Here is an 18,474-nt window from a genome sequence, read left to right as displayed (position 1 = left end):
TGATTGAGAGAGTTACTGAACTCCGTTTTTTGGGGGTAGTATTGGATGATAAATTAAAATGGAAATCTCATATTGAACATATTAGAAAAAAGATGGTTAAAAATATTTATATTGTGGGTAATGTCAGAGATATACTAGATTATAAGGCGATGCGTATTTTATATTTCTCACTAATTTTCCCCTATCTCAGTTATTGTGCTGAGGTGTGGGGGAATACATATGCGACTTATATACATCCTCTATACTTGTTACAGAAGAAAGTGGTACGAATGGTTCATAATGTTAAATATAGAGAACATACAAATAATTTGTTTATAAAATCTAAATTGTTGAAATTTGAAGACTTAGTGAAATTACAGACATTATTATTCATGTGCAAGGCAAAAAATAACACATTACCTCTTAAGTTACAAAGTTTGTTTGTATTGTGTTCAGGAAGTGGGGACAGTAGGAGGAAGTTTGACTTTAAGCATCAGTTTGCTAAGACCACACAAAGGCAAATGTGTCCGACAGTTAAAGGTATAAGAATATGGAATTCTCTCGAAGATAATCTCAAGAGCTGTACAAACATGCACCGTTTTAAAATGTGTTACATATTTAAAAGGATAAATCAATATGAAGAACATGAAAGTAATTTGGGATAAATGTGGAAGAAAAATTTTTCATTGCCATTTAATGCTGTATATTGCTGATTATATTGATTTGTTGTTTAGTTTTGCATTGTTTTTGGGGGGTATTGGCGCCCTCTTGTAAGAGTATTTGGATTGCAGATAGGGGGCAGGTGCTAACAAGAATTTATTCTTCTTCCTGCTCCTTTTCACCCATGGGTGCAGAGTTATATTAATGGGAAGGAGGTTTTGTATGTAGGAAAAGAAACACTATTGAACCATGTGTGAAATAAATAAAGAAATGAAATATGTAGTATTACTGCTGTTATCCGTGGCTGCCTCCTCTCTCTGTTTCCGTTTCTCTCCCGGTCGTTTTTCTCCGGTCTGTTCGGTTCTGATGGCGGAGAACCGGGTGGGGCGGCAGGTAAACAAGGTGTGCGGGAATCCGTCACCGTGCCGTGCCGGGGGTGGGCGGGACCCTGGTCAGAGCCCCCAGCGGCGCCGGGCCTTGGTCACTGTGACGTACAACCGGGATGAGCTGCAGAGGAGACTGGAGGTGGATCGACCGCGGGCTGGACCGGTTGTACCGGGGCCGGGTAAGTACTGCGTACAATACTGCTGAGTACTGCATATAATACTGCACATGATACTGAGAGTACTGCATATAATACTGCATATGATACTGCTGCGCAAACAGATCTGAGGGGGGTGTAGGCTGGGGAGAGCAGGAGGGAGAGGTGGTCGGACTGACCGAGGTGGGGGAGGGGTATGGCTCTATATGCATGCTTGATGTTGGAGTAAACATGATCTAGAGTGTTTTCTCCTCTGGTGGGACATTTGACATGCTGATAGAACTTTGGGAGTACAGTCTTTATGTTGGCCTTATTAAAGTCACCTGCAATTATGTGAACACCGTCCGGGTGGGCCTGCTGCTGTTCGTTAACGGTGTTCAGCAGGATACACGCAAACAGATCTACAGAAGACGCCATCGCCACAGCCCTCCACGCTGTGCTGAGTCACCTAGAGCAGCGGCAGAGCTACGTCCGAATGCTCTTCGTGGACTACAGCTCAGCCTTTAATACAATCATCCCGGACATCCTCATCACCAAACTGGTCACTCTTGGCCTCCCTCCTCTCACATGTGCCTGGATAAAGGACTTTCTCACAAACCGGCCCCCAGACTGTAAGACTCAGCCCTCATCTCTCCTCCACTCGCACACTGAGCACCGGATCCCCACAGGGCTGTGTGCTGAGCCCCCTCCTGTATTCTCTCTACACCCATGACTGCAGTTTGACCCACAACAACACTCTCATCATCAAGTAGGGCTTCCACGATTAGTCGACTAGTCACGATTACGTCGACTATTACAATTGTCGACGACTAATAGTCGACGCGTCGTTTGAAGCTTTGTAAGATCCCAAAATAAGGAATAAGTAGTAGGATTTAAGAGTGTAATAACGGACTGAAACAGAAGATGGCAGCACTGCATGTACAAGGATTCCAGCTGCCATTAAACCCCGAAGAAGAAGAAGCTGTGTCCCAGAATTCATAGCGCGGCCCTGCTCTGTTTCCAACAATAGCGGCAGGTAGTTAGTTTTAATATTACTCTTATTATTCTTTCTGGGTCACAAAATAAACATTTAACATATTTTCAGGCGAGAAAGTAGCTGTGTAAACCTCAAATATCTGCTCAGTTTATCAAGACATTTGCAAAAGCGCTCCGACGTTTTCGGAGACGTCTGTTGCCCACCAGCTCGATAGCTAGCTGGGGTTCTAGGCTCACTAGAGCCGGTGAGAACACCGGACTCCCGGCAAATCATTTTCAAACCCACCGCCATCCTTCGCTACTCAGGTTAAACATATATAAGTCACTTAGATAACTTAAAAATGATATTGTTTGGCTTTTTTTAGTATTTTATTTGTTCCTGAGTAAATCGGGTTGGCTGAGATTAAAGTTATAGTTTTACACAGCTGAATAAACGTCAAGGAGACGACTGATTATCAGAAGTGTGAGATGCTCGAGAAAATACTCCGGTGTCCTGTTATATTTTAGATAGCAAGGAGCAGACGGCTGAGTTTATTAAACTCCACCAAACAAACTACAAATGTCATTAAAATTTAAAAAACTATCATCTTGTCTTTAATTTTAGTTAGCACCTTAAACACTTAAAGCTGTAAGCTAATGATAGTTATATAAGAGCAGATGCATGCTGGTGAAATAAGCTGTATGTTTTACATCCAATGGATGCATGATCTGATTAGTCGACTAATCGCAAAAATAATCGGTGACTAGTCGACTATCAAAATAATCGTTTGTGGCAGCCTTATCATCAAGTTTGCTGATGACACCACGGTAGTCGGACTCATCTGAAAGGGAGACGAGGCAGCCTACAGAGAGGAAGTCCTGAAGCTGGCAGCATGGTGTTCAGAAAACAACCTGACACTGAACACTAAGAAAACCAAAGAGCTCATTGTTGACTTCAGGAGACACAACACTGACTTAGCCCCCCTTTACATCAACGGGGAGTGTGTGGAGAGGGTCCACACCTTCCGGTTCCTTGGTGTCCTCATCTCTGCTGGCATCTCCTGGACAGACAACATCTCAGCGGTCGTCAAGAAGGCCCAACAGCGGCTGCACTTCCTGTGGGTCCTCAGGAAGTACAAGCTGAACTCCAACCTGCTGCTGACCTTCTACCGCTCGTCCATTGAGAGCCTGCTAACCTGCTGCATCACGGTATGGTACGGCAGCTGCACCAAGGCGGATAGAGTGAGGCTTCAGAGTGTGGTCAAGACAGCACAGAAGATCATCGGCTTCCCTCTCCCCTCCCTGATGGACATTTATTCCTCCCGCTGCCTCAGCAGAGCAGCAAACATCATCAAGGACAGCTCCCACCCTGGCTTCAACATGTTCAGCCTGGGCTACAGGTGCATCAGCACAAAAACCCACAGACTCAAAAACAGTTTCTTCCCCAAAGCCATAACCACCCTGAATTCACACATGCACCGATAACACAGCCCCCAATTTTTTTTTTTTTTCCTTCCCACTTCCTCTATGAACCACCACTGTGCAATACCAATTCTATGTGCAATAACCCAACTGTATATACACAACACTATTTATTACATATTACCTTTTTTTAAAACCGGCTTGTATATTTGTACATTTTATATATATATATATCTTTTTTCCTCTGTTAATACTGTCCATATGTATATAGCGCTGCAGAACTGTACCCCCCAGCATGTTTGCACTGAGTAGGAGATGCTCTGTATCTCATTGTACAACTGTATAGTGACAATAAAGGCATTCTGTTCTATTCTATTCTGAATACTACATATAATACTGCATATGATACTGAATATGATACTGCTGAGTGCTACATATGATACTGCATATGATACTCCTGAGTATTACATATAATACTGGACATGATACTGCTGACTACTGCATATAATACTGCATTTGATACTGAGAGTACTGCATATAATACTGCTGAGTACTACATATAATACTGCACATGATACTCCTGAGTACTGCATATAATACTGCATATGATCCTGAGAGTACTGCATATGATACTGTTGAGTACTACATATAATACTGCACATGATACTGCTGAGTACTACATATAATACTGCACATGATACTCCTGAGTACTGCATATAATACTGCATATGATCCTGAGAGTACTGCATATGATACTGCTGAGTACTACATATAATACTGCACATGATACTCCTGAGTACTGCATATAATACTGCATATGATCCTGAGAGTACTGCACATGATACTGCTGAGTACTGCACATGATACTGCACATGATACTCCTGAGTACTGGATATAATACTGCACATGATACTCCTGAGTACTGCATATAATACTGCTGAGTACTGCATATAATACTGCTGAGTACTGCATATAATATTGCATTTGATACTGAGAGTACTGCATATGATACTGAGAGTACTGCATATGATACTGCTGAGTACTACATATAATACTGCATATGATACTGCTGAGTACTGCATATAATACTGCACATGATACTCCTGAGTACTGCATATAATACTGCATTTGGTACTCCTGAGTACTGCATATAATACTGCTGAGTACTGCATATAATATTGCATTTGATACTGAGAGTACTGCATATGATACTGCATATGATACTGCTGAGTACTGCATATAATACTGCACATGATACTCCTGAGTACTGCATATAATACTGCATTTGGTACTCCTGAGTACTGCATATAATACTGCTGAGTACTGCATATAATATTGCATTTGATACTGAGAGTACTGCATATGATACTGCATATGATACTGCTGAGTACTGCATATAATACTGCATTTGGTACTGAGAGTACTGCATATGATACTGCAGATAATACTGCTGAGTACTGCATATAATATTGCATTTGATACTGAGAGTACTGCATATGATACTGCATATGATACTGCTGAGTACTGCATATAATATTGCATTTGATACTGAGAGTACTGCATATGATACTGCATATGATACTCCTGAGTACTGCATATAATACTGCATTTGGTACTCCTGAGTACTGCAGATAATACTGCTGAGTACTGCATATAATATTGCATTTGATACTGAGAGTACTGCATATGATACTGCATATGATACTCCTGAGTACTGCATATAATACTGCATTTGGTACTCCTGAGTACTGCAGATAATACTGCATTTGATACTGTGCGGACCCCTCTGAGTTGGAAGTGTAAGTCCAGCTCAATCTCAGTACTCGAGTAAGAGTACTCTGTTACTGGGTGTGGTGGATGATGGTGACGGGAGGATGGGAGGAAACAGAAAAAGGGAATTTCTTACACAACCACCATGATTCAGGCCGTGAGTGCTCAGGTTCTCCTGTCAGAAGTACTTGTACTGGTATTTGTAGTATTTGTCAGGGAGCTGCAGTTAGTTTCTGGTTGGTTATAGTGATCTCTGCTGATGGTCAGAAACCAAAACACACACACACACACACACACACACACACACACACACACACACACACACACACACACACACGTGAGCTCTTGTTGACTTCATTGTCCTCCTCAGTGTGGAGGGGGCAGGGTGTGTGTTTGTGTGTGTGATTGCTGTAGTGATGTTTAATGTTGGATTTGACAGAGAGGCTCCACCCAGTGGTTTTAGAACAGCCAATTAGAAGAAAGATGTCGTGAGTGGCGAGGGTCATTTTTATTGTGTTTGAGAGGATGAGTGTGAATCAGCCAAAGCTGTTGTGCAGACACAGGCTGAGCAGAATAAGTCTTCTATAAGGAGATAAAAACAACTAAAAGCATAAAATAGAATAAAACCAGAGAGAAACGAATTAGAAAACATGGATTTAAATCGGGCAGCACGGAAAGAAGGTCCTGAGTTTGATTCCACCACCTGGATGGCCCTTTCTGTGGAACATGTTCTTCCCGTGTTTGCGTGGGTTCTCCCTGGCTTCCTCCCACAGACGGTAATTGTAAATTGCCCATAAGTGTGAATGGTGACCTGTCCAGGATGTGCCACGCCTCCAACAGACAGGTGTTCAGAAACTCATTCTGGGACATGAAGTTATTTTCAGAGGGTTCATGTGAGCACTTTAATGGCAGGTAACAGCAGTCTCAGACAGGAAGTGCAGACATGAAGCTCTGATACTGAGGTGTGTGTGCTCCTCAGGAAGAGGACATGCCCGAAGAGGTGAACATCGACGAGCTGCTGGACCTCAAGACTGATGAGGAGAGGACGCACAGACTGCAGATAACAGTGCCACCTATGTGTTACACACAGCCAGGCAGACGGACCGGCGCGCTCGGTGGTCAGAGAGCTGAGAGCCAAGCTGTCGATCTTCGTCCCCGCCCTTGCCTGTGATCTCACCCTCTGAGTCCTGACCATGGTGGAGGAGACTGCAGAGTTTCCTGTGAGGGCGGCTGGCTCTCCCTTAGAGGAGGAGCTCAGAGGGAGGAGGCCCAGGGAGAGCCAGGCCTCATGGCGGAGGTTAGCACTCTTGCCTGGGAAGGCCTCGGTGCCCCGGGCGGCGAGGAGTGACCCAGAGCTGGATAAGCAGCAGGAAATGGATGAATTTTAAATTCTGAACTTGAAAATATTTTTAATATCAGTTTTTTTCTGTAAATCTGTTTGCCATCAGAAGTATTAATGGTTAATATTCATTTAGAGGCTGATTTCTAATTGCTTTTATTGTCTGTTAGATCGTCACATAATGAATGATTTTATTTATGTCTAAACAAACAGAAGAAAAGAAAAAGTGATTTGTAAATGAATGTGCTGTTGTGACGGCCTCATCGGTGGTTCTCGGATTATGTCAGCGTCTTTCTCACTGTGATGTTTGTCACCTGAACCAATGATTCAGTTTGTATGCGGTCTCACACACACACACTGCATTTCGTGTGTGCGCTCCCTTGGAGCCAGGGTGGTAACAAAAATGAATGATTTATAGCACATTTACTTATTAATTCATTAAATTAAAGTGCACGGTGGTGTGGTGGTTAGCTGACAGCAAGAAGGTCCTGAGTTTGATTCCACCACCTGGCCGGGCCTTTCTGTGGAGTCTGCATGTTCTCCTCGTGTCTGCGTGGGCTCTTTCCGGTACTCCGGCTTCCTCCCACAGTCCACGGACGTGCAGTCAGTGGGGTTAGGTTAGCTGGTGATTCTAAATTGCCCAAGTGTGCGAATGGTTGTCTGTCTTTATGTGTTAGCCCTGCGACAGACTGGTGACTGTCCAGGTGTGCCCCGCCTCTTGCTCTGTGGTAACTGGGACAGGCTCCTGCCCCCCGCGACCCTGATAAGGTGAAGAGGATGGATGGACATTGAATTCATTCCTGCTCCTCCATGACACACAAGTGTGACTGACCTCTGCTGTTCTCTGTGTCTGCAAGACATCCTTCACCCCTGTGACTGCAGCACTCAGGTAAGAGCTTTCAGTCTGTGTTGTGGGAGTCAGGGTGGCAAATTCCTCGCTGTCAGTTTAACCAAAAGGCATTTCCAGTGGAAATTGGCCGACATATCCTGAGCATAACCATGTAGAATATCCACAAAACTTAAAAACAGGTGCTTTGCAACATGAAACTGACAGTGTCCCAAATAAATAAGTCAAATACATGTTTTTGGACCATAAGGTGCACGGGACTATAAGAAAACCAAACAGCCAGATAAATCAAACTTTACTCATTCTTCTTGCTTCCATTAATGTTGAATTCTCTCAGTGCTGCTCTGTTCCCATGTTCTACTGAGTGACTGATAGAGTTTGAAATCCGCTTCATTAGCATGTCTCTTAGCAGGAGCCATTTTGTGGTCCTTATACACACACTATACGGTAATATTATGTTGAAGCACAGTACGTATCACTCCACGAGGCTCCTGACTACGGTAGCCGTAACGCTGCAACAATCCATCAAGCGGTGCGGCTTCGTAGCTTAGCAAAGTCGTACTAAAACTCTTTTGACAGATCTTTGAGCGCCGTGTAGAACATAAAATCAGTTCAAGGTCAGTAAGCACAACTAGAATTCATACATAAGGCGCACTGTCGATTTTTGAGAAAATTAAATGCGTTTAAGAGCACCTTATAGTGCGGAAATATGGTAATAACGACGGCCCACTTGCATGCTCTACAAAAATGTGCTTTGTTGTGTATCTGATGGACAAAACCAAACCAGTTCCACACCACTGATGTTGCACCATTTTTACAAACCAGTTCTGGTTCATCTGTTTCATTCAACGATCCGCTGCGCCCTTTTCATTCTCCGCCATGCTTTTTCTGCCATGTGCGTATGAAAATAAAGGTGCAGCGCATGCACGCTTTTACCCATGTTCTATCGCAATATTTCATTTTCTTACCATTGCCTAACATTATACCAGTATTACCATGAACGGTATAATATGGCCCAGTCCTAGTTTACACACTTGCCTAACAAGCAGAAGACCCCTGGTCTGTTTATGGCAGGAAACACAAATCCGGTGGGGGGGTGTCAGGAAGGGCGCCCAGAGCTAACATGTCATTTCATCAATACTTGTGTGATGATTGATCAATCAGCCCTCTGCACCTGTTGGTGTCTCTGAGCCCTCCTGAGCTTCAGCTCATGTTCTCATGTCACAGTCTGTGGAGTGGACATTAGTGGATCCAGAGACAGACCCAAGCGTGGAAGCGGAGCTGATTTGAACAGAAAACGTCTTTTATTATGGCCGAAAACATTAACCAAACACGAAAAAGAGAAACTAATCGCAAAAAACCTAAACTGGGAAAACTAAATACATGAAAACCAGGAACACTAGGAAATACATGAGACATGAGGAGGTTAACAGACGGTCAGACAACCAGCAGAGGGAGACAGAGGGCTTAAATGCACAGAAAGGTAACAGCTGACACAGATGAACATGACAACAGGAGAAGCAAAACTAAACACACCGAACATGGAACACAGGACTGTCAAAATAAAACAGGAAATAGGCAGAGTAAGACACTCGGACTTAACAAGAGAACAGGGAAGTGACAATGGGAGACGAGACATGGATCAGACTATGGAACACATACAGAGAACACAACGGGCTGGGAGACATGACACTGAATACAAGGAGAACATGGGAACACAGCGGGGAAACAAGACACACACACACACACACACACACACACACACACAGCTTTCCTTCACTCACTGTTCGAACATGGTGCAGAAAATGAAGCAGAGGTAATCTTGAAGGAAGAGCGTGTGAACGGTGTCGTGGAGGTCATGGGAGGCAGAGAGTGCTGTCGGCGTGCGTGTCTCACAGGTTAGAGGTCAGAGTTAGCAGAGACAGACAGGAAGCCCGGAGCAGGATGAAACAGGATGTTCTCCTTCTTTATTTCTTCAGCTGACGGTTTTTCTTATTAACACTCTTTAGTGTGACTTTGGAGTCTTTTCCAGATTCCTGTAAATCTTTGAAGCTTGACACAAACCAGTCTTCATTTAGTTTAAATTTATTGTCAGGGTCCATGTATGAAACACCCCAAACAAAAGAGAAAAAACACATGACACCAGTTTCAGCTGCTAGCTAATCTCCCCCTGCAGTGCTTGGGCAGGTCAAATAACAAGCACAACTGCATCATCAATAAGCAATATTATGCTAATACAAATACAGCCGCCCGGCTAAAGTAGTTTCAGAACTCATTGGTGATGTCCAAATCCCATATCAATCCACAGCACATGCATGCAAATGCTGACAGTCTCCACTCTCATGGTGTCTGCTAGTTTTCAGATCCTCAGGAAGTTTACGGTGGAGCTACAGTCTCACAGCTCTGCTGGTTGGCTCTCAGAGGTGGGGGTGCAACATGGTGAACAACTTTAAAATCAGCGGCAGATCAGAAATCAAGCTTAAATTATTACATTTCCTAATGATGTGACAGTGATGCAAATATCCTGGTTTCCTGTCGTCCAGAGCTCGATTATAAAGAGATTGACTCGTTTGAAGGTCACGCCCCTCGCCTGTTTGTGACAGTTACAGTCAGAATGAGCTCACCTGAACAGCTTACAGGAAGCCCGAGGCCGTCTGTAGTCAGAGTATTTGATCTTTGAAAGGCTGCGAGCAGAGTTCAGACACGGTCCGAGGTCTGATTGGAGGAAAAATCATCATGTTGTTGACGGTTTTTCTTTTCAGGGTGTAATGAGCAGTCAGTCTCACGTTAATTATTATTGATTATTTAGCTTAACTGGAGGTTTAAATAGTTTTATTCAGGAAAATAAATAAATAATTATTAAATGGTACATGTACTGCAATCCTGCGTAAGGTCGAGGTATCTCAAGTTATTGATCTTCATGCTATTGATTATCTAAAGTGCATCAGTGAAAGACTTAATTTTAATTCTGTGTATCACAGTCGGAGCTCCCAGGATCGAATCCATGTCAAACTGAAACTGGACTGACCTGAAACATAGAAACACACACACACACACACACACACACACACACACACACACACACACACACACACACACACACACACACACACACACACACGCGCAGGATGAATAAACTGCTACATCTGGAGCAGAGGTCCACAGCTGTGTTCTCCCACAGACCTTGCTGTGGCAGAGGCCCTGACCCAGAATCAGGCCCAGTATGGAGTTCAGGATGTTGGCCCCACAGAGGACCGTCTGCAGTCCGCTCACAGTCCCCATCACACTGAACAGGACCAAGTTCCACTGGACCACCGAGCTGGGCTCCAAGCAGACCCCAGACCACAGAGTCCTGTTGAACAGGTATCCCGAGTGTCTAAGGAGACAGGAGAATATCTGTCCAAGTGTACAAGGAAACATCTGTGACATTACTCCGAGTGTCTGGGGACAGAGAGACAGGAAACCAGTGAAACATCTGTGTGAGTGTGTCTCACCGGCCTGGGAGGGGCTTCAGTGGGACCCCCCAGGTGGGACCAGAGGAGTCGTTGTAGAGGCAGCGGGGACCCTGAGACAGACCAGTGGCACTGACCAGGCAGCAAGAGGCAGCAGAGAGCAGACACAGGCAGGAGTAAAGCAGCTGGCACAACATCTGGAGGAGAGAGTCGTGGTATGACTGACAACATCTGGAGCAAAAAAATACAGATGTGGTTTCCAGATTTCACTTTGATAAAAAATATCTGTGATGAAAATTAGTGCAAGAGGGGGTGGAGCCTGAGGTCACCTGACTCCTGAATGCACAGCAGCCTCGGGTTCTGCTGCTCTGGACAAAGGCTCGAGCTCCAAGTAGAACCTGAAATCAGAGTTTAAAAATTCTAGTTAAACTGTTACACTTTGATTTCATTTTCTACTTTAACTTTGTTCAGGTCAAATCACAAAGAGAAACATAAAAACACATCATCAGTAAGCAAATTATACTGATGCAAATGCAGCTGACAAGTCAATACAGTGAGCCAAACATCCTAAATGATTTAGAACCAAATAAACATTAAAATCCCAAAAGAAAAAATGCACTGTACCAGACCCAGCACCCAGGTTTTATTGACAGTCACTGAGCAGATAAAACCACAACCAGGAACACACAAAAAATCCTCAGTAAGCAACTTGTACTAAGACAAATTCAGCTATTTAAAATAACATGAATATGAATGATATGACTGGATTGTCTCTGGGGCATCTTTACACAGCCTGCACCTGGGGTCTTGCCTGGTGTGATAGACCCCAGCCTCTATCGATCTTGTGCTCAGAGCTTGTTCTTGTGCTGCCATGATTAGTGCCTCTGTGCTGTCTTTCAGTTCAGCTTTGTCCAGCCACTGGTAGGATTTCTGGATGTCAGTCACTTATTCTATTTGTCGGTGGTACATACCATGCAGGGGCCTGTGCTTCCATGATGGTGCCTCCTCTTGCTCCTCTTCTTTCTCACGTTTCTGCTGCCTGAGGTGCTGACACTCACCAGTCCCCGGCCCCCTTCCTTCCACTTAGTGTACAGCCTCAGGGTGCTGGACTTGGGGTGAAACCCTCCATGCATGGTCAGGAGCTTCCTTGTCTTGATGTCAGTGGCTTCTATCTCCTCCTTTGGCCAGCTTATTATACCAGCAGGGTACCTGATCACGGGCAGGGCGTAGGTGTTGATGGCCCAGATCTTGTTGTTAACGTTCAGCTGACTCCTCGGGACCTGCCTGACCCTCTGCAGGTACTTGGTGGTTGCAACTTTCCTAGCGGCCTCTTTGTGGTTTCCATTTACTGAGGGATCCCCAGGTACTTGTAACTGTCCTCTATGTCTGCAATGTTGCCTTCTGGTAGTTCGATCCCCTCAGTTTGACTACCTTCGTCTAAAACATTCCAGTACTGCGCATGCGTGTAAAGTAAGAAGATTCGGCCTGCCTCATTTCTGTCTGCCTTTTATTTACTTTGTGGCTCTTTGAAGCATGCGGCAAAATGTTTTTAAATGGACTATTTAAATGCATACGACGCACCACTTCTGCTACCCATCCACCGTGTATCCAGCAGGAACGTCCCTCCAGGACACTGGTGCTCTCTCAAGCCCAGGCTCCTCGTGAGAGAAGAGTGTCAATTGCATCAAGGGACCAGTTGATGAAATCCATAATTCTTCTTTACATTTTAGAGAACAAGAACGAGACTGAGAGGAGCGCTGAGTTAGAGAGGAGCGCTTGAGTTAGACGAGACTAGACAAGGACATAGGAGCTAAGCAGGAAAGATAAGGGAGGGAGGGAGAGAGAGAGGAGTCCGCCTCCGCCAAGAGTTGAAGTAGAAAAACACTTGGCCGCTAGTGCTGTTCGCCATCCCCATTGAGTTCCTGATGAGGGCTCTTAGGATCCTGTTGATCTGGTACAGGTATAGACATTCCAGGATCCAGGTGTGGGGCATTGAGTCACAGGTTTTCTTGTAGTCAATCCAGGCAGTGCACAGTTTGGTCATTCTGGTCTTGCAGCCTCGGCTGACTGCTCGGTCTACCAGTAGCTGGTGTTTCGCTCCTCTGGTATTCCTGCCAGTTCTTTTTGTGTCCCGCTCATGTAGTGAGCGATGTGCCTGTTCATCTTAGCCGCTATGATGCCTGGCAGGAGCTGCCACATGGTGCTGAGGCAGGTTTTTGGCCAGTAGTTGGATGCGATCGGTCCCTTCTGGGGGTCCTTGGGGATCAGGACTGTCCTGCCTTCAATTAGCCATTCTGAGTGTCTAGCTGCTGGTTCCCCAGTCCCAGGATGCAACAAAGACTCTGGTAAGGTAATGGGCTGCGGGCTGTGTGCTTATGTACTCCAGGACCGGTGCCATAACAGCAGATTATAGAGCACCTTATGGCACACGTGCAATTTTCACTGTATATATACAATGACAATAAAGGGCTATTCTATTCTACATGGAGGTAGAGAACTTGTCCTGCTGGTGCTCAGAAAACAAACAGAAGCTGAACATCCTAAAACCAAAGAACTCATCATGGACTTCAGGAGACACAGACAGGTCCACTCTCATTATAAATGGAGAACAGGTGGAATCTGTCTTCACCTTCAGGTTTCTGGGCACCCACATCTCAGCTGATCTCACCTGGACCCACAACAGCATCGCCCAGAAGGTCCAGCAGCAGCTGCACTTCCTCTGTCTCCTGAGGAAGAATAACCTGGACCAGGAGCTGCTACTGCTCCTCAGTGGAGAGTGTGCTCTCCTCCTGTTTGGTACTCAGGGGCCACGACTGAGAGCAGGAAGGCTGCACAGAGGGTCATTAAAACCACCAAAAACATCACTGGCTGCCCTCTGACACCCCTGGAGGTCATTGCCTGATCCTCCTGTTTCAGGAAAACCAGGGCCATCACAGGTAACCCTAGCACCCCACCCACCACCTGTTTGACCCGTTGCCCTCTGGTCGGCGCCTCTGGTCAGTCAGGTCTCACACACTCACTAACAGCTTCTTCCCTGGGCCATTCAGACTGTTAAAAACACCATCCCCTCCACACCCCACCCCTTCCCACCCATCTGAGCCATGGTCTGAGTGGCCCTGATCACTCAGGCCACTCACACACAGACTCTACCCAGACGGTGTCCTCTGCACTACTTACAAGCACTTGGAACCTGTTCTTCTAATGTGTGCCTTGTTCTCTTGTTCTGTATATGTCTCTCATGTCTGATATTTGTCCCTGCTGTCTTACTATTTATACTTCATACCTGGACACTTGGTGGGGAGCACCCACAGTTTTGTTGTACATGTACAATGTCAATGTGTCTATTCTATTCCATATAAGCAAATGGATTAGCTCTGCAGTTTTGGTTGGTTTAATCTAAATTTAAGCTCCATTGGATGGAGCAAAGCTGCTCTTTCCAAATGTTCTTTTAGTTGTTTAGCAGCAACTTTTTCAATAACCTTTGAAACCACAGGTAATACAGGTAATTGGTCTATACCCAAAGTTGATCCTGTTCATCTGGACATTTCAATAGAAGAAACGTTTCATCATCATCAGGTGATTTCTCCAGTCTCAGCTGACTGCAGGTTTCAACCTTATAAACAGGACATTTGTACAATGACTGAAACCAGCGACACTGACAAACAATAGGCTGGGAGGTCTGTTTATGATCATTGATATGCAACTTTTCAATTCAATTCAATTTTATTTATATAGCACCAAATCACAACAACAGTCGCCGCAAGGTGCTTTATACTGTAAGGTATACAATACTATAAAGAAAACAGAAAAACAACAAAAATCATAATGAACGAGCGCTTTGGAAACACTGGGAAGGAAAACTTGCAGCAGAACCAGGCTCAATGAGGGGGGGGGCTATCTGCCCCAAGCTGTGACTGAATCACTCAATGAAATATGGTCAACAGTATCGAACGCTGCACTGAGGTCTAGCAGGACAAGCACAGAGATGAGTCCACTGTCAGAGGCCATAAGAAGATCATTTGTAACCTTCACTAAAGCTGTTTCTGTGCTGTGATGAGCTCTGAAACCTGACTGAAACTCTTACAATACAATACAATACAGTTTTATTTATATAGCACATTTAAAAACCCGAAGGCACACCAAAGTGCTTCACAGTAATATGGAGAATCAACACAAGTCAATGACAGGGTACGGCACTAGCACAGACAAAATAGAGGCACTAATAGACAGCAGAAACTCTTCAAATAAGCCATTCCTCTGCAGATGATCTGTTAGCTGTTTGACAACTACTCTTTCAAGGATTTGTGATATGAAAGGAAGGTTGGAGATTGGCCTATAATTAGTGAGCAGTCTTGTAGGATTGAGGTGTAGTAGACACACTGATGTTTTGGAGAAAGTCATTACTTAAGTTAACTCAGAAAGAAAGATTGGAGAGAGTCTAAAGAAGAAGAAGCAGTCTGCAGACTTCTGCTAGGGGAGCTCTGTGCAGTATTTACTTTTGAGGGAATAATATTATATTCTGTATATTTTCATATTGTTTACTTTGTTCTTTTTAATCGTACTATGTGATTGTGACTATCACATTATATTTTGCATCTAAATATCATGTCACAGTTGACCTCGATCTCACTTTTACATTTCACATCTGCCTTTGTTTCAGGTTGACCCCAATCGTTTCCTAAATGTGAAGGCACCAGAGATGAAGCTTAGTTTCACAGACAACAGACATTTTATTAAAGCTGACCTTATTTAACTTTGAGGAAGAGATGAAAGGTCCAAAGTAAGGTGATATGTAGAACCCTACTTTGGCCTACTGATCTGAAGCTCACATACACAAACATGCATGAATGAGGCATGTTATAGTAGTATACATATATATATATATATCTATATCTATATATATATATATTTATGTGTAGTATAAGAACCAGTCCATGTATATACACACACTCACCAGGAAGCCAGAGCCCCACAGTCCTGTGGCCCAGGTAGCCTCTCTAGTCACATGACCGTCCAACAGGAACTGGATCTTCAGCTCAGGAACCAGTAGCAGGATGTTGCACAGTATGCAGACAATCGCCATGGGAACTAGAGACACGCCCACACATCGCAGACACCTTGATACACACATCTAGATTCTTATAGAGACTGCACATGAAAACAGTCATGAGATTAATGCAGGCGAGTCTCTGAAGGTAAAAACACATCCTTCATAGTATTGTCATTTCTTCTAAACCAAATATCTAAATTCCGACTCCTGTGATCAGGTCCCTATAAACTGAGTCCTCTAATATGACCCCTGTAATGTGGCTCTTGAAATCTGGCTCATGTGTTCTGATTCCTCTAATCTGACTCCTGTAATTCGATGTCTGTAATTTGAATCGCACAATCTGACTCTTCTAATATGACTCTGTAATCTTGCTAGCATGATTACTCTAATCTGACTCCTGTAATCTGTTCTTTGTAATCTTGCTCCTATACTCTGACTCCTCTAGTCTGACCCTGTATTCCAGTTCCTGTAATTTGCCGTAATATACATCCTGTGATCTGATCCATATAATCTGGTTCTATAATCTCTTTCAATATGACTCCTGTAATTTGACTTTTGTGATCGGGTTCCTGTAAAATGAGTCCTCATTTCTGATTCCTGTTATTGGATTCCTCTAATTATGCTGTGATGTGACTCATTTAATCTGGTTCTTTATAAATTTATTTATATTTATAAACTTACAAAATCATCCTTGACATGTCATCGAAATAATCACATTCATATTTCTGTCAATATCAATAAAGTCATACTGAATTTACTGAATAATCATTATTAATAATAGAAACATGTTTAAAGATGTCACATAAAAACATTGATTCAATCATACAGATTAATAATCACTCGTTCTTCAGTCCTTGTGTTTAAATCACTAAATAATAATATATATACTAAACCGTGTGATCATGTATCATTCAGGTCAAACTACAAGTCTCATCAAAGTAAAACCATGAATAAAGGCTCCTTCTATTTGTACTTTTATGTTGAAATTATTAAACCCATTTACAAATATAATTTCTCAGTTTTATTTTATTTATTATGTGTAAGATGATTTTTAAAAAATCTGTGACAGTACACAGACTTTGAGCAACAGTCATATGTTTCTATTAATAATAACAGAAGTCGACTCACCGGGAAGGCTGACTGACGATCCACTTTAGACTCTGTCTGAGGAGCAACTACAAATATCTATCAGCACATGCACTAGGACACGCCTCCCGCTATTACGCATGTAGGAAGTACAAAAGATGGAAACTAACGCTCAACAGGACCGGCTCGGTATCAAAATGGAAAAACAGAAATAAACAGGATAAAATTGGACTTACAAACACACACATGATGTGACGCAGCAGCTGGTGATTCTGCTTCTGTGGCTCAACACGAGGGGGGAGGTTTCTCAGCCTGCTCGCTGGATTTTTAAATCTGTCAGGGTGGATTCTTATTGGTCGATTCTGTCACCACTGATCGTGACTGGTCAGCAGAATGGCATAAAGGTAAAACATGACTGGTTCCGATCACATTGAGACCTCGAAAGATGAAATTAATTAGAAGTTAATTATTTGGAGGTTTTGGTGCATTTGTAGACTGAACTAAGTTCACAGCTCCAGAGGCTGGACTGAGAAAGACCTCCTAACAGTCAGGGGGTCAGAGGTCACAGGCCACTCAAAGATCAAATCAGTGCCTGTTCAGATCAGATGTTTCTGCTGCTTTTCTCTGTAATCAAATCAAATCACTTTTATAGTCACAGCACATGTGAGTGAAATGCTTGTGTGCCAGCTTCACAAGCAACAGAGCTGCAAAATACAAGAAACAACCAAATATAAGAGCAGGAATGTGAGAATGATGAGATGTATGCACGTTACTAGATATGTTTACTCATTCATCTCATCTGTGTTGGTACAGACAGCAGCTGATCAGTTCTCAGCCCACAGTGGACACCTGAGCTCATGCTGAATACTCCAGAGAGAGCGCCCGAGCTCATGCGAGTGAAATAGAAAAATCTCAGTGAGACGTCAGTTTCTGTGCCACCTGTACGTCAAAGAGGCCACGCCCCTAATGCTGCAAATTTTAAAGCTTAAACAGGTGAGACACAGAAACATCCTCTTCTGAGTCTGATGAACTGGAGTGAACTTTGGTCCACAGCAGCGTCTCCTTTGGAGTTTCTGAGTCGCAGTCCCAATAACCCGAACGGCGAGCCAAGTAGCCCGCGTCGAAGCATCCTCATCGATCAGCCCTGATGTGGTCGACTTCCTCACATTTTCTCGTGGAGCTCATTAGGTCACACAGCGGAAACCATGACTCCTCGGGGATGTTGACATCAGTCACCAGGGTCACATGACCGCAGGGAAACCGCAGAAAGCTGTTTGGCGATGTAACTTCCTGTTAGACCGTACGCAGTGACTTGGTTTCTGACCCCGAGTCTCTGACCTGCTGATGCTTCCTGTTCCTCAGTCTGAGGTCGCA

The 18,474-nt window shown here is 43.9% G+C and overlaps 1 protein-coding gene and 1 pseudogene across 3 annotated transcripts; one reads left to right on the top strand and one right to left on the bottom strand.

Moving 5' to 3' along the window:
* Positions 1–1,005: 1,005 nt before the first annotated feature.
* LOC120432787 lies at positions 1,006–8,802 on the top strand (annotated as a pseudogene).
* A 1,479-nt stretch (positions 8,803–10,281) lies between these two features.
* Positions 10,282–17,519, bottom strand: LOC116335323 (transmembrane 4 L6 family member 5). 3 transcript variants are annotated; one of them, XM_031758982.2, is made up of 6 exons: positions 17,143–17,519; positions 15,919–16,112; positions 11,294–11,362; positions 11,007–11,161; positions 10,696–10,888; positions 10,282–10,540 (listed from the first exon to the last, which is right to left on the bottom strand). In XM_031758982.2, exons 2-6 carry the CDS (start codon positions 16,093–16,095, stop codon positions 10,520–10,522), a joined length of 615 nt encoding a protein of 204 aa, XP_031614842.2. In that variant the 5' UTR covers positions 16,096–16,112; positions 17,143–17,519; the 3' UTR covers positions 10,282–10,519. The 3 variants fall into 3 exon arrangements, with proteins under 3 accessions (XP_031614842.2, XP_039454206.1, XP_039454207.1); XM_039598272.1 differs by having other exon boundaries at positions 10,282–10,888; XM_039598273.1 differs by having other exon boundaries at positions 10,282–10,888; positions 15,919–16,052.
* Between the last annotated feature and the right edge of the window lie 955 nt (positions 17,520–18,474).

The sequence above is a fragment of the Oreochromis aureus genome, linkage group 14 (genome assembly GCF_013358895.1).
Source record: "Oreochromis aureus strain Israel breed Guangdong linkage group 14, ZZ_aureus, whole genome shotgun sequence".
NCBI classification, from domain to species: domain Eukaryota; kingdom Metazoa; phylum Chordata; class Actinopteri; order Cichliformes; family Cichlidae; genus Oreochromis; species Oreochromis aureus.
Note: the sequence above shows the minus strand (reverse complement) of the source record. Positions and strands in the feature narration are given on the sequence as shown.